The 22,716-nt window shown below is 32.8% G+C and overlaps 2 protein-coding genes across 2 annotated transcripts in view; both read right to left on the bottom strand.

The window, feature by feature from the left end:
- LOC126880064 (midnolin homolog) overlaps positions 1-4,094 on the bottom strand; it is a 57,365-nt gene extending 53,271 nt beyond the window's left edge. Inside the window, exons 1-2 of the mRNA XM_050643720.1 lie at positions 3,712-4,094; positions 3,563-3,650 (exon numbers count right to left, since the gene is read on the bottom strand). Of these exons, the coding sequence (XP_050499677.1) occupies positions 3,563-3,650; positions 3,712-3,917 (294 nt within the window). The 5' untranslated portion in view covers positions 3,918-4,094. The remainder of the gene's footprint in view (positions 1-3,562; positions 3,651-3,711) is intronic.
- Positions 4,095-11,536: 7,442 nt separating this feature from the next.
- LOC126880063 (alpha-aminoadipic semialdehyde synthase, mitochondrial) overlaps positions 11,537-22,716 on the bottom strand; it is a 73,139-nt gene continuing 61,959 nt past the window's right edge. The window contains exons 10-12 of the mRNA XM_050643719.1: positions 21,957-22,274; positions 17,823-17,999; positions 11,537-15,318 (exon numbers count right to left, since the gene is read on the bottom strand). Of these exons, the coding sequence (XP_050499676.1) occupies positions 15,203-15,318; positions 17,823-17,999; positions 21,957-22,274 (611 nt within the window). The 3' untranslated portion in view covers positions 11,537-15,202. The remainder of the gene's footprint in view (positions 15,319-17,822; positions 18,000-21,956; positions 22,275-22,716) is intronic.

Here is a 22,716-nt window from a genome sequence, read left to right as displayed (position 1 = left end):
GATGTATATGAAAGATTATTGCAAAGATAATGAAGATAACAAGGAAAAAAAGACACAGAAATTACAATTGGAGTGGTGATAGATCAACAAAAAATAAAGGAAAGAAACATGTACAAAAACCTGGAAACAGTAATAAATAACAGAGGAAGCATCCAAGACCATCTCAATAACAGACTAAAGAATGCAGGAAAATTTTTACAGGCACTAAATAGAGAATTCCTCAACATCAAAGAAATATGAAGGAAAATGAAGACGACAATATATGAAACAATATAATATAGGCCAACATTGACATATGGAGCAGAAAACTGGATCTTAAACAGAAGACACCAGACTAGAATGCAAGCAGTAGAAATAAAATACCTCAGAAGAAAATAGGCGCAAGAAGGACAGACAGACTCAGAAATGAAGAAATAAGAAACACACTTAAAATCAAACCATTACTTGACCCAATAAAGGATAAAGAATTAGCATGGTTTGGTCATCTAACACAAATGGACATTAACAGGTAAGGGAAAAGAGTGTGGCAAGCTAGATCAAAAGGGAATGCAGAAGAGGCAGACTAATAAAAGAGCGGAAAAGTGACATGGGAGATATATTACAAAATTAGGGCAAATCTTGGCAAGAAGTTAGACAAGTTGGGTGGACAATCAATACACACAAGAGATGGGTGGAAAGACATTGGAATATATTTGCTGGTACATTATGAGCAGAAGGGAATGGAAAGTAATATTCAAGCATGTTACAGAACTGAAAAGGCTCAAAGAACCCCACAAAAGTTACAGTACTAACAAAATAAGTCTATTTTATCCATTAAATTGATTAACATAAATCAAAATAAAAACTATGAATTCTAATATTAATTATTAATTTCAATAATTATAAACAAAGAGAAATCCCCAACAATAAATACTAATTACTATCAGAAAACATTGTGCAACATTTTATGATAATTAAGTTGCTACAAATTGTTAAAAATTCATATCAGGCGTTTGTGTGGGTTGTTGGATGTTTATTATTTGTTTTACTTTTGTCAATATTTACTTTTCGTAGGCTTAAAAGGAACACAAACTAAAAAATTATCATGCCCTTTCCTCAGTCAGTTGCCCTTTACACTATGTGCAACAATTTACACTCCCTACTATTTATAGAATCCAAACTTTAGCATGCATGAGATCGCGTTGACATAAAATAAGTTGGTAGGTATTTTAATTTGTGAGAGGTTTTCTCCTTATGCATTCATAATAAATTTAAAATTGCCATTCCAGCTAAAATTAACTTGCCTTAACGATGGAATAAGTTTTGAAATTCAAATTGGAAGGGAGACCAGACGAAATGGTGTTAGGCAACAAAGTGAAATGTTATCAGAATAGGAAATGATCATAAAACTATCGACGACTTTTACTTACTATGAGTCCTGTTTCAACATTTGGTAATAAAGTAAGTCTAGACCCATCAGATAATGCCAAGATGATAAGAAGATCGGAGTCAGCAACTGGAAAATACAAGCAAGGGACAGAACAAAATGGTGTAGAAACCTTGAGACGGTTGAGGCCCTCTGGGGGCTGTAGCACCAAGATGATGAACAATGGAATAAGTTTTGAAATTCAAACTGAAAGGGAGACCAGACGAAGTATGCTGTTCACAAGAGTGGAGTGTGTCTTCTAGTAAGTAAATGAGCCAAAGAAAGACTCATACCATGGAAACTGATAAATGATAGAATTATGACTGCCAGATTCTATAGCAGATACCATAAGATAATAGTGATAAGTGCTATGCTCCCATGAACCCATCTCCCAAACGACCCAAAAAGTAAACCAAGGGGATATAGTAATAGTGATGAGCGATATGAATGATAAAGTTAGAGAAGACAGTATTAACTTGTTCACTGCCACCTCGGTCAATTTGACTGAGAAAGTAGCTTTCATACAAGCTAGCACAGTCAATATGACCAAGAATTTTTTTTTCCATTTCCACACCAGAGACACATTTCTACGAATTTCTTAATATGATTGACATTTTAAAATTTCTTTCATAAGACTTCATTATCCGCAGCTTGGCTTGGCTAAGAAAAAATGACTGAAGAATTGTTAAAATGTCAATTTAGTCAAAGTACAAGGAATAACAACAATGATTTTAATTAAAATTTACTGATTGTGATTATATATAAATAAGAAAATATTATACATTAACGATAATGAAGATAACAAGGAAAAAAGACACAGAAGTCACAATTGAAGTGGTGATAGATCAACACAAAATAAAGCAAACAAACATGTCAAATACCTGGAAACAGTAATAAATAATAACAGAGCAAGCATCGAGGGCATTCTCAATAACAGACTGGAGAGTACAGGAAAACTTCCAGGTACTAAACAGAGGATTCCTCAAAATCACAGAAATATCAAGGAATATGAAAATATATGAAACAATATATAGGCCAACATTGACATATGGAGCAGAAAACTGGATTTTAAACAGAAGACACCAGAGTCGGATACAAGCAGTAGAAATAAAATATCTCAGAAGAACAATAGGGGCAAGAAGGACAGACAGACACAGAAATGACCAAATAAGAAACATACTTACAAGCAAACCATTAAGTACTTGACATAATAAAGAAGAAAAAATTAGCATGGTTAGGTAATCTAACACAAATGGAAAGTAAAATGCAAGGGAAAAGAGAGTGACAAGCTAAACCAATAGGGAAAGCAGAAGAGGCAGACCAATAAAAGATTGGAAGGGTGATATTATTACAAAATAAGGGCAAATCTTGGCAAGAAGCTGGATGAGTTGGGTGGACAATCAATACACATAAGAGAGGGGTGGAAAGGCCTTGGAATATATTTGCTGGTACATTATGATCAGAAGGGAATGGAAAGTAATATTCAAGCATGTTACAGAATTGAAAAGGTTCAAAAACCCCCCACAGAAGCTATGCTATAGTACTATGAAAATGAGTTTATTTTATAGATTAAATTGATTAACATAAATCACTATAAAAACTATGAATTCTAACATTAATTTCACTTATAAACAAAGAGTAATTCCCAACAATATATACTAATTACTATCAGAAACATTGTGCAACATTTTATGATCATAAAGCTGTTACAAATTGTTAAAAAATCATATCAGGCGTTTGTGTAGGTTGTTGGATGTTTATTATTTGTTTTCCTTCTGTCAATATTTACTTTTTACAGGCTTAAAAAAGAACACAAACTAAAAAATTATCATGCACTTTCCAGTCAGTTGCCCTTTACACTGTGTGCAACAATTTACACTCCCTACTATTTATAGAATCCAAACTTTAGCATGCATGAGATCGCGATGAAACAAAATAAGTTGGTAGGTATTTTAATTTGTGAGAGGCTTTCTACTTAGGCATTCATAATAAATTTAAAATCGCCATTCCAGCTAAAATTAACTTGCCTTAACAATGGAATAAGTTTTGAAATTCAAATTGGAAGGGAGAACAGACGAAATGGTGTTAGGCAACAAAGTGAAATGTTATCAGAATGGGAAATGATTATAAAACTATCGACTACTTTTAGGTACTTACTATGAGTCCTGTTTCAACATTTGGTAATAAAGTAATTCTAGACCCATCAGATATTCCATGTTGAACCAAATTTCCATCTTGTAATTGCCTAAAACAAATTCATTAAGAAAAAACTAATAAAGTAACTGTACTTTGGTTTTGAAACCCACTTATCTCTGAACAGTAAACATATTCTGTCTCTCGGCACTTTAAGTCTTTTAGATATGAGTTTTTTGAGATTTTCGATTGAAATGTCCGATTCCACGCTCAGGTAAAAATCGCCCCCCGTGGTGGGGCTCACATGAACATTTATTTGGGTATTTGGGCCACACCCCTGAGAAATGGGGTTAGTAGATGATTGTGAGCTGTTTTCCATATTCCTAGAGTCTATTTTTGAGGCACTACACTTTATTTAAAGCACTATAACACTGGACCGAGTACTTTTGTCAATAACTTTGATATATGCACCATTGCTGGCTAAATACATAAAACTATAAAAAACAATACTGGTGTTACGGTACTGGAGACCGACGAGCCTGCCTGCTGTATCTCCAATGTTGCCATGCTTCACGTACACAAAATATCGTCAAAATAAATCCAGTAGACGTTTTGTTTTTATCCACATATAAACAAAACAATATTTAAACAAAATATGCTTAATATAATGTATTTATACTTTCGCTATAAATAGGACAACTACTTTTACATGTGATTTTTTGAAAAACCATATTCTTTTTGAGATTTTTGTATTTTAAACACAAATTTTTTATCAAATATAACGCAATCTGTTGTTCCTATATTTTGCAATCATAACAATACACATAATAAAATAATATAATAAGAATTACAATAAAAATTCACGACCCTATAAATTAGTAGATCTGTCAATTAATTAATAGTTACGGCACCACTGGGCATCTGACAAGTGTAGCTGCGCAAACGAACCAATCATATTCGATTCGACACAAAGAACCGTGACTTGTTCAGCTGGTTGTCTACCAACAGGCGCTTTATTTATTATTAATTACCTTTGATTACCTTCTTAAAAGATCTGCAAGGAAAATTGATTATTAAAAAAGTTTATTTCCGTTGCACAAAGTAATAATAAGCATAAATTAGGAGTAAACCACTGTTTAGAAGTTTTGTTTTTGAAATACAGTTTTGTTTCTGTCATATTTACAGAATAATTTATTGATAGCAGCCCAGTCATGTAATCGATTGCTGCTAAAGTAATTATAATAACGTCTCATCTGAGCTACTAGAAAAATCAGTTCGGTGATAATAGTAATCTCAAACATAACCTTTTATTGTCCAATTTATTTATTATTTACTTTCAAAATTCGCCATAGGCGGTCCATGAGTATGGTTTAAGGAATTAATAATACTATAATTTTTAATTTATAATGAGAACTAATTTTTTATATACAGAGAGAGTCTGTAAAGTGGAATAAATTCAATATCTCAAATACTAATTGTTTTTTTGGAAAATGCTCAGACCCGTCGATTAGTATTTCAAATTGTCCTTTTTGACATTCAATAAAAATGTATACAGGTTGTCCCAATTTAGAGATATGACGTCATCGTCGATTTTCTTAAATGGCAACACTGTCATTTTGATAGCTAATTTGATAGGGTTTGTAAAGTTATACATAACTGCAAAATATCAAATTTTTATTCTCTACCATTTACAAGATAATAGAAAATAACAAAGTTATATCTGTAATTTGGAATATATTCAATAATTAAAATACTAACTGTTTTTTTGAAAAATGCTCAGACCCGTCGATTAGTATATCAAATTGTCATTTTTGACATATAATAATAATGTATACAGGGTGTCCCAATTTAGAGATATGACGTCATCGTTGATTTTCTTAAAAATGGCAACACTATCATTTTGATAGCTATTTTGATAGCGTGTGGAAAGTTATACACATCTGAAAAATTTCAAAATTTTATTCCCTACCATTTACAAGATAATAAAAAATAACAAAGTTATGAAGAACAAGAAGTAATCAAATAATAATTGAATTTATTTATTTCAATTAAGCAAATGCTCATAACGTTGCCCATTGACAATTTGACAATAATTGAGGGCAACATTATGAGTTTTTGCTTAATTTATTGAAATAATTAAATTCAATTATTAGTTGATTACTTCTTTTTCATAACTTTGTTATTTTTTATTATCATCTAAATGGTAGAGAATACAAATTTGAAATTTTGCAGTTGTGTATAACTTTACACACCCTATCAAAATAGCTATCAAAATGACAGTGTTGCCATTTAAGAAAATCAACGATGACGTCATATCTCTAAATTGGGACACCCTGTATACATTATTATTATATGTCAAAAAGGACAATTTGATATACTAATCGACGGGTCTGAGCATTTTTCAAAAAAACAGTTAGTATTTTAATTATTGAATATATTCCAAATTACAGATATAACTTTGTTATTTTCTATTATCTTGTAAATGGTAGAGAATAAAAATGTGATATTTTGCAGTTATGTATAACTTTACAAACCCTATCAAATTAGCTATCAAAATGACAGTGTTGCCATTTAAGAAAATCGACGATGACGTCATATCTCTAAATTGGGACACCCTGTATACATTATTATTAAATGTCAAAAAGGACAATTTGAAATACTAATCGACGGGTCTGAGCATTTTCCAAAAAAACAATTAGTATTTGAGATATTGAATTTATTCCACTTTACAGACTCTCTCTGTATAAAAAAGACATTTTAAAATGCTTTCAAAAATATTATAAAACTATCCTCCCCCCCGCATTTTTAATATTTTGTTAAGTGAAGCTAGAGTCTTTTTATTGACGGATAAATTATTTCAAGATACATTTAGGGGAGTGCAATTAGAACGAAAACATGCATTGTTTCGGAAAAATTCAAACTAGCTTATATTTTTCTAAAACTTTTTTGTTAGTTTATATACATGTTAAAGTAAAAAGTTATACTCGCGGATTTTGCCGCTAATTGTTTATTAATTGTTTAAACAATAACAATTGTTTTGTATTAATAATTTTAAAAATATCGTTAAATTCATCATTTTACTTTGATCAAATATGTTTCTATTGTGTTTTTGATTATACTGAATCCGAATATGGCAATTCAATTTGAAAATTCTTATACAGAAACTCTTATACAGTATGTCTGAGTAGCTAGGAACCACATGGAAAACTTTTTTATTATCAATTTTACGAAAAAAAGTTATTCTTCATAAAATGCTCTGGATAGTCAAAAATCTAAAACTCAACCATCAGATATCAAATTTTATCAATTTTATACGAGTTATGTCAAAAATATGAATTTCGTTAAAAGTAAAGTACCTTTATATTTCAGAATATCAAAAAATGCTATTATGAAAAGTTGTTTGAAATTAAAAACTATGTTTAAATATACAATTACATTATTCTAATCGAAATTTTTTTTTCAATTTTTTCTCAAATTACGGATATTCATCATTTTATTGCAATTATGATAACTATTTTATTATCACTTTTGCGAAAAAAAGTTATTCTTCCTAAAATGCCGTCCCTGGTCTAAAATCTAAGATACAACCATCAGATATTAAACTTTTTTAATTTTATACGAGGTTTTTATGTAAAAAATATGAATTTTTCTTAAGAGTTAAGTGCCTTTATTATTCATAATATTTTAATTAGAAGAATGTAATTGAACACTAAAACAAATTTTTTAATTCCAAACAACTTTTCTTAATAACAATTTTCGATATTGTGAAATTTAACGATACTTTATTCTTGAGTGAAATTCGTATTTTTTGACATACCTTGTATAAAATTCATTAAATTTGCATCTTAGATTTTAACGATGCAGAGTATTTTATAAAGAATAACTTTTTTTCGTAAAACTGATAATAAAAAAGTTATCAATAGGTTCCAAGTTACGCAGACATACTGTATAAGAGCTAAAACAAATTTTTTTTGTTGAACATTTATTATTGTTGAAGTTTATTATTAAATGTATTTTAGGTAAGTTTTACAGAAAAAAGTTTTGATCATTTTATTAAACATTTTTTTAGCTGGTATTTTTGGTTTTTGTATTACATTTTTGTTATCTTTCTTAATTTTCTCAAAAAGAAATAGTCTATTTCATTTCTAAAGTAAAAAAATAATTTAGTGCATTTTAAAGATTACATCCTAAGCTTTAAAAAAGCACTTATAAAACTGTAATAGATCTGTTCAAACTTGAGTAATACCGTCTTAAAATGGTGGTAATTCTATAAAACTACGAAGATTTCAAATATTACATTTTTTAAGACGTCATATCATTTGAATTAAATTTTTGAGATTTTTTTTGAATGAAACATCATTTAGTACGATGCTTGAAAGGTAAGTTGTGCAAAATTGAGGGTTTTATAAGAAAAATTGTATTAGTTACACATTTTTAAATCATTTTTAAACAAAATTCATGTAAGGCTCATTTTCCGCCCCCACCGTACTTATGCCCATGCATTTTATTTCTGTTTATTATAACCATAAGATAGCTTAATTAATTTTGTTTCAGGTTCAATTTGGAAAATTTCATTTGATCCATTAGTTAAAGAATTACATTAAAATAACTCAACCGTGCACTTCGCCGTAAGCTAGTTTACAGTGCGCCAATGTTTGTGAGAAGGGTGACTTTAGCGTTATAAATACAAAATTATATATATTATTATAATACAATAATTATATATAAATGAAGCACCCACTTCTCGAGTAGAGCTTCTTGATATGTTATTTATTACACATTTCTTAATGAAATTACAACAAGTTCTATCTTGTTTGATTTTTTACGAAGTGAAAATCTATATGCACTCCCCTAGTAATTTAAATTGATAAAAATCAATAAAATAATACCCAAAACAAAAGAGGAAGTTGCTAATAAAATGCGACGAATTTAGGGGAATCAAGGGATATATTGAGAAGTTTGTTGCAAAATTATGGAAGTGGAATAAATATCAGATGTATGGAGAATCTGTTGGAACGGGCTCATCTGGTTCACGAATGGGTCCAGATATGACGAGCGGACTTGAGTCCGCTCAAGGTGGAGTCGGACTTGAGTCTAGGCACGCTATCTGTTCCCATGCATCAGTTTTTCAAGCGGAGATCTTTGCGATCTTGGTATGTGCTCAAGAGATAATAGATATACTTTACTTAGATAGGACCATCTCTACCTGCTCCCACAGTCAAGCAGCGCTAGGGGCTTTGTTGGAAGTTCTTAAAGTCGCTATAAGCTTCCCAAGAGAGCACTGGATGATGTAGCGCTAACCAACAGAGTATGGGTACCGGCACACACAGGTGTAAAGAGGAATGAAAGGGCTAACGCCCTGGCTAGACGGAGCTCATCCACTCTGCCTATGGGACCTTAACCTGTGATTGGGGTGCTCTTCAGTGTTGGTCGGGATAGTCAAAAGGGGCCTCTTTTGCGGAGGTTCCAGAACTCCTGGGTCAGTTGTGGAGGTATGAGACAGGCTATACTCCACATAATGGCGCCATCAAAGTCTTCTTCTTCTAGACCGTAGAAGATATTCTCTGGTGGTCAGTATACTTACCGGCCACTGTAGACTTCGGCGACACCTTTATCTGCTTGGATTGGCGGATGGCCCACGGTGCCGTCTATGCGGCGAGGAGGAGGAAACCACCTCACACGTCCCCTGGAAATGAGTGAGAGAGTTACCTCTGAAGTTATCCCATTAGCACTAGCGTACTGATAGATCAGCGGGCCCTGGTTCCAGTTGGAATGCAGGCTGCCTCCCAATAAAACACACATTGTATATCAAAAGTTTTTAATAAACATTAAATATAAATCAACATATAAAAACTCAAGCTAATTTAAAACAGTAAAATAATATTAATCCTATCGTTTTTCATACTGACATGACTGATCACTTTACTCCAGCCGTTTTTATACCTAAATAATGGAACTCAAAAATTTTCTACATAATCTAAGGTCTGGATCGCGCGTACCAAAAAAATTTTATTAACAGCAAGCTGAAAATTTGTTAATAGCTTAACGGTGTAACTCGGACAAACTTTGATATAAGGGAATACTGGAACAGAGGATGGTTTAATTGTGGAACGTGATTTGAATTGTGAAACTTGTCAATATGATTGTGAAAACTAGCAGGTTGTTTTTAAGTTCATTCAATAGCAAACTTTATACAATATATGAAAAAATGTTTGTCCGACAAATAATATGTTAGGCATTTTATAAGTCTGACACGTAGAACATGTCAAATGGCAGGAATTATGTTGGTGATAGATAGCAAGATAGTAGTCTGATTTTTGCATAAGAGTTTAATGAAAGGGCAACAAATCAATTGGAAGTTCTGTCCGACAAAATACATGTGAAATTTTCGTAGTCTGACGTTCGAAACCTGTAACCTGTTCCACAATTAAAACTTCCCCTATTCCAGTGTTCCTGTACATCAAAGTTTGTCTGACTAGCTATTACCGTTAAGCTATTAACAAATTTTCAGCTTGCTATTAATAAACTTTTTTTGGTAAGCGGGTTACAGGGCTGTCAAGTCATAATTAAAAATCTGAATATCAAAATAATTACAAACAAACCTCTAGGAGTAGGGAGATAAAACGCTTAAATAAAAAATAGCAAAAATAAAACCTTGGATAAAGGTGGGGTAAATATCTTTAATCAAACTACGAGATTTTTTTAAAAAGAAATTAATAAAGCAATTTTCGCCAACACTTAGGGATATGCGCAAATTTCGGCTACATTCATTTTTTTCGAATCCTGGGAAATTAATAGGTATTATTTAAACATTTAAACGCAGAATGAAAGATTACATTATTACCGAGGGCCGAAAGTCCCTGAAAACTTCTATAATGATTATTTTAATAAGTTAAAGGGGTGAAAATAAAAAGAGAAAATTGAGTGTAATTTTTAATTTCAAATATTTCGTTCAAAAGAAACTTTTTATTTATTCTAAGGGACTTTCGGCCCTCAGAAATAAGCTGGCGGTAATAAGATAGTCGTCGGTGGTATCCAATATACGCCGTACAGCGTGTATTGGAGACCACAGCCTTAGATCACGGTCTTAGCTCTTAGATATTTCAAACTGTAACTGTATTGATTAAACTTACTAACTGCAGTGACTGCTTCCACATATGAACTGCGAAAGTTCTGATACGTACGTGTAAGTTCGGTTGTCCTAATTTTTGTCTATATTTGGAATTTAATTTATAATTTTATTTATATAAATACGAACAAAAGGAGCATCGAGCCTGTAATTTATTGTCTTGGACTTATTTTTATAACCTCCCGTATAAAACTTACATTGAATATCTCAATTTCCAAATTTCTACAACTTTGTAGTTTACAACAACTATTCATGGATCGTGCTGATATAAACACAAGTGTTTGGGTTAGTAGGCACAGGCGGATATTCTTTAAACAAGTGTTGAAACCAGGGCTTCGGATTAAGCAGATAAAAAGAGTACAGAACCAGACAAAAGCGTTCCCTATGTTTCTTAATAAATTTTGTTTTTAAATTCTTTGATAAATGGGTATTATTCGTTTTTATTTATAATAACCTACACAAAAATAAAAATTTATTAAGCAGTTACATTTCCTAGTGTGTATTTGTGTAGTTCAAAATGTCCCCATCAAATTATAAAAAAAACAAGCGTATTAGAGCGGGCCCCTGGTTCCGCGGAACCATGCTCAGTATGCCACTGCCCATTAGTAGTTCGGGGTGGTAAGAGGAGCTAGTTCCCGCATGAAAGGGGTGATATAATGTATCCATTTTAGGAGGTCTAAAGAGCCTAAGGTCGAAGTGTCTAAAGAGCTCATAAGTGGGTATTGCCTTGATTTACCAAACCATAACATGGAGAAACAACACATTCGTCATCATTTTTCTGGCCTCTTTACTTAATACTGCAGACAATATTTTTTACATTGATATTGAAGTTTTACTTGGTTCTTGATATAAGAGGAATTAAAAACATATTCTTAAATTATATATTTTATTCAAAATTCTAATAAAATATTTAATATAAATATTATATACTTATATAATATAAAAAATTAATATTAAACAATTATATTTAATTAAATAATATATAAAGAAAAAACAATCGCGTTACTAAAGAAAATAAAAATAAATAATATGGGTTCCTCGTAAAAATATACAGCAAGAAATATTTAGACATTTAAAATGTTGTTGACATACAATATTTGTTGAAATTGTCAAAAACACTAAGTGGCAGTAAAGGTATTCAACTAAAATTTATATTAAAACTTAAGTAATAAATAAAGCTTTATAAAACAAGTTTTTTCTACGAGCGTGCAAAAATGTCTACTTTCGCGCACGCGTTTTAGTTTAGAAAGTTTTACTTTTCCGCACGCGTTTTACTTTTCCGCACGCGTGTTAATTTAGATATGTTAATATGGCCTTAAAGTAATTATAATACATGCAATAAACTAATATTTAGATATTATTTACTAATTTATTTCAAATATATCTTATTGTGTTCCTGTTTTAATGAAATTAACGCGATAATTCGATGAAATAAAATAATTTTGACATAATATTCGAAAGTCAAATCAGTAGACAATAACAGTGGTTTTGAATCGTCGTCACGGAAACCAAGATCGTCGTCATGCTAACCAATTATGCTGAAAGTTTGGTTTTGACAACCTTGTCAAAGAATTAATTTGTGTATGTATTTTCATATTAATTAAATTAATTGATTAAGATTTGGTCATTTTTTAAAGACTCGTAGAAAAAATATTGTTCCTAACGCTTGCAGAAAGTCTCTTTTCCGCATTCGACTGCTTACCGAACTCCCGCTTCGCGTCGTTCGGCGAACTGCAGGCGCGTGCGGAAAAGAATGAGTTTCTGCACTTGTTAGGAAAATAACTATTATACAAACGATCACAAGATACCTACGAAGAAAGTTTTTCCAATTTTCAGGCCACTATAAATCATATACATTATCGAGCATACAATTAGGGGCACCCGTACCTTTTTTGTTTTGTTTCTGGCCTTGGTTTGGAACCTTTAGCCACGTAATTCATATCACTAGCTCAGTGGAGTAATGTGTAGTACCTATGTGTGTTGAGTAGGTAAATGTCATGTTACTTGGTAAAGTCGACTTCATTGTCGCCTTATTGAATCCGAATCTCTGCGATCCCTATTCCGTACCTAATTTGAATTTATTTTAGAAATTATTATTATTTTTTAACTATTTTCAGTTGTAGGTAACATAGTTTATTAATGGATTGCGTGAACAAATTGTTGCTGTTGCTGTTTCGATAACTGATAACAGTTGTAGATAAACAGAGCCCCTTAACCTAATTCCTAAAATCTATTATCAGCATAGTTTTTTTCTGGGATTTTAATGCCAATTGTAAATTGTTTATGTAGTGTTGTCTGTTGTGTTCAAGTTTTGTTGAGGCGGCAAGAATTGTGGCGGTGTCAACGCGAAACTGCGACAAACGTTGGTGTAAGTCTCTAGAGTGTGCAACAAGTATGGCGACGGTATGTAGAGCCCAGTCTACTTACTCGAGGACCTGGTTCAGGTCGAGGCAGAATTACAACAGCTAGAGATAACCATTTTGTCGTTTATGAAATTATCCACAAAAAATAAGAAATATAAATATAAGTGAATGGAAAGTTAGGAGGCAACTTCATGCTGCTAGTTTATCTTCTCGAACTAGAGAAACTGGATAGCTGCTTTCCCATGAACACCGAATTGCCAGATTGAGTTTTGCACGAGAACACTTGGCCTCAACAAGATAGAGTTGAAGTCGTGTATTATTATTGTGTTCCGATGAATCGAGATTTTACCTTATGGGCCCAGACAAACGTGTAAAGCCTGGTTTATGTTAGGACGGGGACGTGGACGACACGGCTGTCTTACGGGGCACGTTGAAGAATCCTCTGATATGAAAAGCATTGGCTAGTTTATCATACAAGGGAATGGGGCGACACCGGGGATGTGCGCGTTCTATAAGGCTGATTTATGTTAGGACGGGGATTTGGACGACACTACCGTCTTACGGAGCACGTTGAAGAATCGTCTGATATGAAAATCATTGGCTAGTGCTGCGACGTGCGCTTTCTATTGTTTTTCGTCTAACACAAATCAGCCTTAAGAGTGTGGCGATGTACAGGCGAGAGATATGTCAAGCATGTGTTGCTGAGCGATTTCAATTTGGTGGGGGTCAGTTATAGCACGGAAAGGAATATCGTTTGACGCTCGCACGGAGTTGTCTTTATCGAGAATGGGACATTGACAACGCATAGATACCTGAAACTGGTTCTAGAAGACCATGTTTTACTGTTTATGGTTATTCTTGGAGACGACTCCTCTGATAGTTACTGAGTATCTTGAGGAAATTTAAATCACACGATTTGTTTGGCCTTTTCCCAATCCAAATATCAATCCCATAGAACATGTTGGGATTAACTGAACGGGATGTTTACGAAATAATGTACCGGCCCTCATAACTTCCGTAGAGCTTTGTGACGTATTAATGCAGGAATGGACCAATCTTCCGCAAAATGTGATCCAAAATCTGATTAAAAGCATACCTTGTCTTTTGCAGACTGTTATCACTGCCAGAGGAGGGAATACTGGCTACAGAAGTTCTTAAAATTTCTTTTGTTTCAACAAAAAACACATCAAATTAAAATCTTATATATATATATATATATATATATATAAATTCGGGTTCAAAACGTCCTCCGACGTTGTCCGATGCCTTGTTGCCAATATCTTCTATCATTGCAGTTTTCATCTTCTAATCCTCGTACACTCATTGATCGTCTTACTCCTTGTATCCATGTCGTTCTTGGCCTTCCTCTTTTCCTGTTTTCTGTAGGTATCCATTTCATAATTTTCTTTGGCGGTCTTTCCTCCCCCATTCTCTGAACATTTACGTACCACGTTAATTGTTTCTTCTCAATGCATTCTACAACCGTTTCCTGTAAATTCATTCTTCGCTTTACTTCCTCATTTCTAACCCGGTCCAATCTCGATGTTCTACTTGCTCTTCTTAGGGCGTCCATCTCCGTAGCTTCTATTTTTCGTTTTTGGTGTACCTTTATTCTCCATGTTTCGGATCCGTATACCAATGTGCTCTTAATCATTAAATCTTCCTTTGCTCTTAATTAAATTAAAATCTTCCCTCTTCAATATTTAGTAAACTAAAGGAAAGTTGTTCATTTTCATTACTTTCAATAAACTTTGAAGGACAGAAACGTTGTTTCCTTTAAGCAATCCGTTAGTAAACTATGTTACAATCGAAAATACTTATTAAAATAGTTAAAAAAGAATAATAATTTCTAAAATAAATTTAAATTACTGGTGACTAATTTTATGTTCGACAGTGTGTTATTAGAAAATCAACTTATTTTCATGTTAATGCATTTGAACCAATATTAGGTAAGTAATAGCCTACGCAATGTAATTGCTTTAAGCATTTTGACTACCTCTGATTTGATTCAGTAAACAGTTTCCTCCTCTTTAACTCGTGATCGACGGTAAAAATACTAAGTAATTCAAAAGTAAAACACTTTTGCACAAGAAGCAAAAACAAATGTCTCTGTATTTTTCACTTTACTTTTGGTAACTTGCATCCCATCATTGTAGGTATTGACTGTTGTTTTTAAGCGAACTTTGATGTTTCCGTAGCTGTCAAACCTTCTGCTCTTAGTCGCTGCAACATAGGTCTGTAAATTTCTTGAGCAAACGGCAAAAGGCAGCCTCTTTCTTGAATTTCACCTAAAACAAATACAAAAGGTATCAACTACTGAACGTCAGCGTGCGTACCAAGACCTTGCGTCCACAATCCACAATTAGACTCAAAACCTGGAATTTCCAACAAAATGTTTGTAGTATATTCCTTGATACTAAATATGAGCTGTTCAAAAGATTGTTGTGAGTACCATACAAGGTTAAAAACAAATATAATTAACAGGAGAAGAACAGGGTTTCAGAACTAAGTACAAGAGTTTGACCAAAAGGGATGTAGCCATACAGGAGAAAAAAATAATATTGAACAGCTAAGAGTAGACAAAACAGTTCCGTTTCATGGTTGGTGAACAACTGAGACTCATTAAGCTAAAGGAAATAGACTGGTACGACCAGGAGTGTCAGATAAGTAACGGATAAAAAGAACGAAAGGTACAAGAAAATAATTAACAGCATATCAGACCAAGAGAAAATAGAAGGGAAAAGAAAACAAAAAAAATAAATCAACTTTTATAAAAAGCTGTAATAAATAAAAATCTTACCAAGGAACGTAAATACAGAAAATGTTATGAGGAAGCTAATATATAACGAGAAGCAATTAGAAGCCATACATAGAGTGCTTTTCAGATAAAATGATCCACCTTAAATAACTTTTGAACCACTGATTTTCCGAAAAAAACGCAAAAACACCTTAAAAATAATACTTGAAAGGGGAGACATTATGCCATATTTAAGCTTGCCGGGAAAGGTACCCTCTCACCATCATCCCTATCCCTCATTTTTTTTTAAATTACTTCCACCTTTTTTATTTAATATTTGGACTCTCCTCTTTGTACTGATTGCAAAAATGTATAACAGTGATTAAAGTGATTAGTTTATGAGAAAAATAAATACAAAAGCAAGAAAACTGGATTGAAAAAAATTATTTTTTAACAATTTTATTACACACAAACATTTAGTTGTTAGTTGTTAACAAAATTGTTAAAAACATAATTTTTATTCAATTCAGTTTTCTTACTTTTGTAGTTATTTTTCTCATAAACTAATTACTTTAGGCATCACGTCTTTTACATTTTTGAAATCAGTACAAAGAGGAGAATCCAAATATTACACAAGAAAAGGTGTAAGTAATTAAAAAATTAAGAGATGATACCGGGGGGGGGAGGGGTAGGTGAGAGTGCGCTATTCTTGGCAAGCTTAAATATGGCATAACGTCTCCCCCTTCAAGTATTATTTGACGTGTTTTTGCGATTTTTCTAAAAATCAGTGTTTCAAAAGTTATTTAAGGTGGATAATTTTATCTGAAAAGCACTCTATGTATGCTTTTTCTCATGAGGATCTTTCAGTGCGTCACAGTTTTTCGATTTCTTTCTAATGCATTAAATTGCATGTGACAGAAAAAAACGCACGTCGGTGATTACATTTCGTCGGTGACATTTTTAACATGTATTCTAGTTGTCAATAGATGCCGCTATAATCGAAAAAAATTTATTTACGAATTATATAATATATGTACGAATATAATCTGTACAATTTATAAGACTATACAAATCAAATACCATTTTATAAATGCAATAAACACAATTGATTTGATTTTATGCCAAATTGCAAATAAAATGTGACAACTGTCAGATTTAACTAAAATGTCATGTCACTAAGGTCCGGTTTCACCAACAACAAATAAATCAATGAATAGCTATTGGTCGAATAAAATTTATTAGACGTTTATATTAATATTTCGTTTCAATATAATTTTGACAATTTAAAGTTAAACTGGCGAATTTTCTTTCTCATTAATATTAACGGCGAGATTTACTTACCAATTTGTTGGAACAGTAAGTATTTATTTGATAAATAATTAAAGTAAGTCTTATTTGACGTTAGTAAAATGGAGAAAGGTCAGTTTATTGGTCGAATAACTTTATTCATAGAATAAACTACTATTTGTCGTTGGTGAAACCGGCCCTAAAATGTATATTATCACGGACTTACCTTTTTTTCTATCATTTGTGACGCACTGAAAAATGCTCATGAAAAGAAGCATAGCACACTACCATAAGTAGAATTTGTGAGCTGTAATAATTAAAAATAACAGCTTTGTAATAAAATAATGACAAAAATCTCTTCAGGACCTTAAAGAAGGGGTTTAAAACTTGATTTGGTTACTTTTTGAATTTTATAATAATAATTTTTAATCGAGTTATTAAGCCATGAAAATGGCCATTGTCGAATTTTTCAAATTTTTAATTGCATATAACTCGACAACAATCAATTTTAGAGAAAAATGACAAGAGCCATTTTTTGCTCAGAATGACCCAAATTACATAAAAGAAAATGTTCGAAATAAAAAAAATATTTTTGTGAATTTGTTTAAAAAAAATTGTTTAAACAATTTTTCGACCACGGCACCGCCCGGCACCCAGTGGATATGTTATAAGGACCTCTTTTTGAGTAAGTTTGTGCAATAAAATCGAATCGGAATAATTTCGCTAGCGGGGGCGACGATAGTGCCCGGTCTATTAAGTCTAACTTACCATCTAAAATCATCTTCGTTGCAATAGCAGTAGGATAGCCTACAGTTTTCGCCATGGCTGAGTGTCCATTGCTGTCTCCGTAGACGACTAAATTAATTCCCCTGTTTTCTATTTTGTGATCAGGCCAAACGATGCCTACATCATGTCTTAGTATTACTAAATCCCGTTCATTTTTTTCTGGAAGCAAGAAATGGACCAATTAGACAACAAATTTATTAAATATATTTTATGGAAATTACACTAAAGTGTAAATCATGAGGAAAAATCAGAAAAAAAATCAGGATAGCATCCCTCTATAATAAGTACTTGATCTTATAAATTTCGATAACTCCCAACATTAACATCAAATTCTAATTTTATGTAACTTTAAAAATTATGTATTGTCGATACATTATTGTCCTACATATCGATTATTGACCTACTATACTAATAATAGAAAATCATTGGGAAAATCCCAGTAGTTGGCTGTATACCATAGTTTAAAAAACTCATACAGAAGTAAAAACTTCAAATTGTATATTGGTATAAAATCGTTTATTAAAAAACTTCATAAAATGTCATCCAAATGGATTGCAAAACGTTTTCGTTCTAAATCAGAACACCTTCAGTGCATTCTGCTGAGTAATTGGAACTAGCACACTATATAAAGTGGTAACCTCATAATATATGGTTTACATAGTATAGTTGAAGAAAATGTGGTGACTACAAGTCGATGTTAGTAGATTAAATTAAATACATGCTCAAAGGGCAACATGTTTCCCTGTTCGAAAAATACTAGGTTCTTGCCAGTTCAATGGGCACAGACCAACCAACATGAGTTGGTTGGTCTGTGCCCATGTTGGTTATTCTGTGCCCATTGAACTGGCAAGAACCTAGTATTTTTCGAGCAGGGAAACATGCTGCCCTTTGAGTATGTATTTAATTTAATCTACTAACAACATCGACTTATAGTCACCACATTTTCTTAAACTATATTATGTAAACCATATATTATAAGGTTACCACTTTAAATAGTGTGCTAGTTCCAATTACTCAGCAGAATGCACTGAAGGTGTTCTGATTTAGAACGAAAACGTTTTGCAATCCATTTGGATGACATTTTATGAAGTTTTTTAAAAAACGATTTTATACCAATATACAACTTGAAGTTTTGACTTCTGTATGAGTTTTTTTTTACTAATAATAGTATTTTCCTTTTATTTAATCAAATTCTTTTAACATTGGTATTGCGATAAAGAGATCCAAATACATTCTGTCGAGGAATTTGCGATGTAGTTGGTTTCAATTAACATAATAAGAGCAGACTTTTTGATTTTTCTCTTTATACCATTTGCTTAGTTCAGGACTATATATAAATTGTTGCATTGAATTCTGTTTATTTTCACATACATGAGAACATATCTGAGATCTATAAAAGTCTCTATTTTTGATATAAGATTATTGATTCTTCGTCTTCATGTGCCTTGTCCGTTCCGAACGTTGGCAATTAACATGGCTATTCTGACTTTGTTTACAAGTCCTCATGAACAAAATCACGTATTCTAGTCAACAATATGGACTCAATATAAACAGAAGGTCAACTCTATATCAACCAAACCCCTGTAGAAAGAGTGATGCACTACAACTACCTCGGCGCCATAATAAATGAAGAATGGACCAACAACCAAGAGATAAGAGCGCGCATCGGAAAAGCTAGATCAATCTTCAACCGTATGGGCTCGTTTTTCAAGAGCCACAACCTTTCTCTTGGTATAAAAGTAAGAATGTTGAGATGTTACGTTTTCTCTGTCCTTTTAATGGTGTTGAATCATGGACCTTGAACGAGGATATGTGCCGAAAGTTGGAAGCATTTGAGATGTGGCTATATCGGAGAATTCTTAAAATCCCATGGACTGATCGGGTCACAAATGAGGAGGTCCTTAGAAGAATGGAGAAGAACCGAGAGGTAATGGCCCCCATCAAATCTCGAAAGTTGGAATACTTTGGACACATTATGCAAAATGAATCTAGATATGCCCTTTTACAAGCCATCCTGCAAGGAAAAATATTTGGAAAGCGAGGTCCAGGAAGAAGAAGAGCATCCTGGTTAAAGAACCTCAGAACCTGGTTCAACACAACATCTGTGCAGCTTTTGAAGATTGCCATGATGATCGCCAACATTCGTCACGAATAGGCACATCAAGAAGAAGAAGAATTCTGACTTTGTTTACTGCAGATCTGAATAGTTCGGCAGATGGCATTGCCGCAAGTTTTGGAGCCATGAGTGTCTCCTCCTCCCTGGACCCCTTCTGCTATCTACTTTCCCTTGAATGATCAGCTGTAGTACTCTATATTTATTGTGCCTCATAACATGACCCTACGATTCCAACTTTCTTTTCTTTATAGTTATTTCTACCTCTCTCTCTTTACCTATCTGGCGTAGCACCTCCTCGATGGTCACGTGCTCGGTCCAGGACATACGTAGGATATAACTCGGTAAGCCCACATTTTAAAGGCCTCTACTTTTTTCATCAATGTTGCGGTCATTGTCCACGCCTCCATTCCATATAACTGTGGCGACACGTTTCAATTACTATTTTACTATTTTTTAAATGCTAATTTTGATTTTAATTTTTAACAACTTTTTCAAAATAAAATAATATGGGCCATTTAAAATTCACTGTTTCAGTTTATTTATAGGAAACAAAATTCCCCATTAAATAGTTACCTTATCAGACCTTATGTCAATAAATCACTTTTTAAATGCATTCGAAGACGCTTTTTAAAACTACAGAAATGTTTTCAGCTTTTAAAACACCAGATAAAGGACCAGCCTCTTTATGTCAATAAATTAGCCTTCAACGTAAAACCACAGACATGTGCTTTTAGTTCAGCCACAGCAGTCTGACACAAACTCTCGTCCCGAAAAGAATAATAAACCCTCTTACGAGATATAAGCACGCCTTTTTAACAAAAAATAAATAAATATATTATTGTTCGTTGTCTTACACTTATTTTAATTTCATTTAATTGTTTCCGTAAACCACCAACGGAACATTGGTGACTCCGACGTAATACAATCAAAAGCAGCTTAGAAAACCCATATCACGGTCCTTTTCCCGTTATTAAGCGGGGAGACAAGACTTTTGTCGTCCATGTAAATGGAAAAGAAGTAACAATTTCCATAGACAGATTGAAACCTGCGTACGAGCTTTACGAAAATATCCATCACGAGCCAGGGAAAATGACATTGTCCAGCAAAACTAACACAGACAATGAGAACAGCAGACCGAAGAGAAAAACAAGATTTACTGGAAGTTACCAAGCAAGTGTCGGTTAAAACATTTTTCAGTGAAGTCAGTGATTTTTTTTCTCGTATAAACATTGCGTCGTGTGTTCCATTTTCAATTTTCATTGTATGTATATATGTATTATCTATCGTCTTATATTCTCGAAGGGGGGTGTTGTGGCGACACGTTTCAATTACTATTTTACTATTTTTTAAATGCTAATTTTAATTTTAATTTTTAATAACTTTTTCAAAATGAAATAATATGGACCATTTAAAATTCACATCTCTTTCTATACGAAACCAGATGTAATGGCCTGTCTCAGTTTATTTATGGGAAACAAAATTACCCATTAAATAGTTACCTTATCAGACCTTATGTCAATAAATCACTTTTTAAATGCATTCGAAGACGCTTCTTAAAACTACAGAAATGTTCTCAGCTTTTAAAACACCAGATAAAGGGCCAGCCTCTTTATGTCAATAAATTAGTCTTCAACGTAAAACCACAGACATGTGTTTTTAGTTCAGCCACAGCAATCTGACACAAACCCTTGTCTCGCAAAGAATAACAAACCCTCTTACGAGATATAAGCACGCTTTTTTAACCAAAAATAAATAAATATATTATTGTTCGTTGTCTTACACTTATTTTCATTTCATTTAATTGTTTCCGTAAACCATCAACGGAACATAACAAAACCGGGAATACATAACATTTCAGAAGTCGCATTTTGAGAGGTAGGGTGAGGCTGTTAGAGGTGAAAATTTGCTGCATGCTAATGAACGATGATCTTGCTTATGATTATTGTTTACTTATTGAAAATATAACTACTACATATTTGTAATGAAAAAACCTCACTTACCTAAAGCCAATCTTGTTGACAGATAATGGGTAAGCGTATCAATAGGTGTACCGCATTTAACAACATTTTGGTTGTCCAAAAGTCCCAACTCCTCTAAAATATCAACAGCTGAATCTGTTCCAGTCCTTTCACTAATTTTATTCTTTAAATTGTCATAAAACATGTTAGCATCTTCCAGTCCTAATAGATCGCAGATAAGTTTTCTCCATGTAACTTCTGGGCCTTGTTGATGTAGGCTTGGATGATCAGCAGTATCGAGCAGTCCAAGAAACTGGAGCTGTCTGGCTGCTTGGGCAAATCCACTGTATCTTAACGTGCCTACAAATACATAAATATAGATACATTTAACATTTATAATCTTTAACTAAAAGGTAAACGAGAATACTTGATTAAAAATTCAAATTGTTAGATCGGTTAGTGGTTGGAAATGGATTCTGTTAAAATATTCATACAGATACAACAGGAAATATCAAACTTCGGAAAGATTAAAAATGTAGACAGAAAATACTTAGTACTTAGTTAAGACGGAATGAAGAGGACAAACAAGTTTAACGAAGAATGGCAGTACGTATTACTGTTGTAAAGGTAATTTTAAGAAACACTCTCTATGTGAATATTAAAAAATGTAATAAAAATTAAAAATATACGGTTTAATTTTGATTAAATTCGAGTCTCTTATTATCCTTTTACACGTGTTTCTAAGTTTACCCGCTATCAAAGAGGCTCGTAAGAAGACTGACTTGAATCAAAACGCACCGAC

This window comes from Diabrotica virgifera, chromosome 2 (genome assembly GCF_917563875.1).
Source record: "Diabrotica virgifera virgifera chromosome 2, PGI_DIABVI_V3a".
In the NCBI taxonomy this organism is placed as follows: domain Eukaryota; kingdom Metazoa; phylum Arthropoda; class Insecta; order Coleoptera; family Chrysomelidae; genus Diabrotica; species Diabrotica virgifera.
Note: the sequence above shows the minus strand (reverse complement) of the source record. Positions and strands in the feature narration are given on the sequence as shown.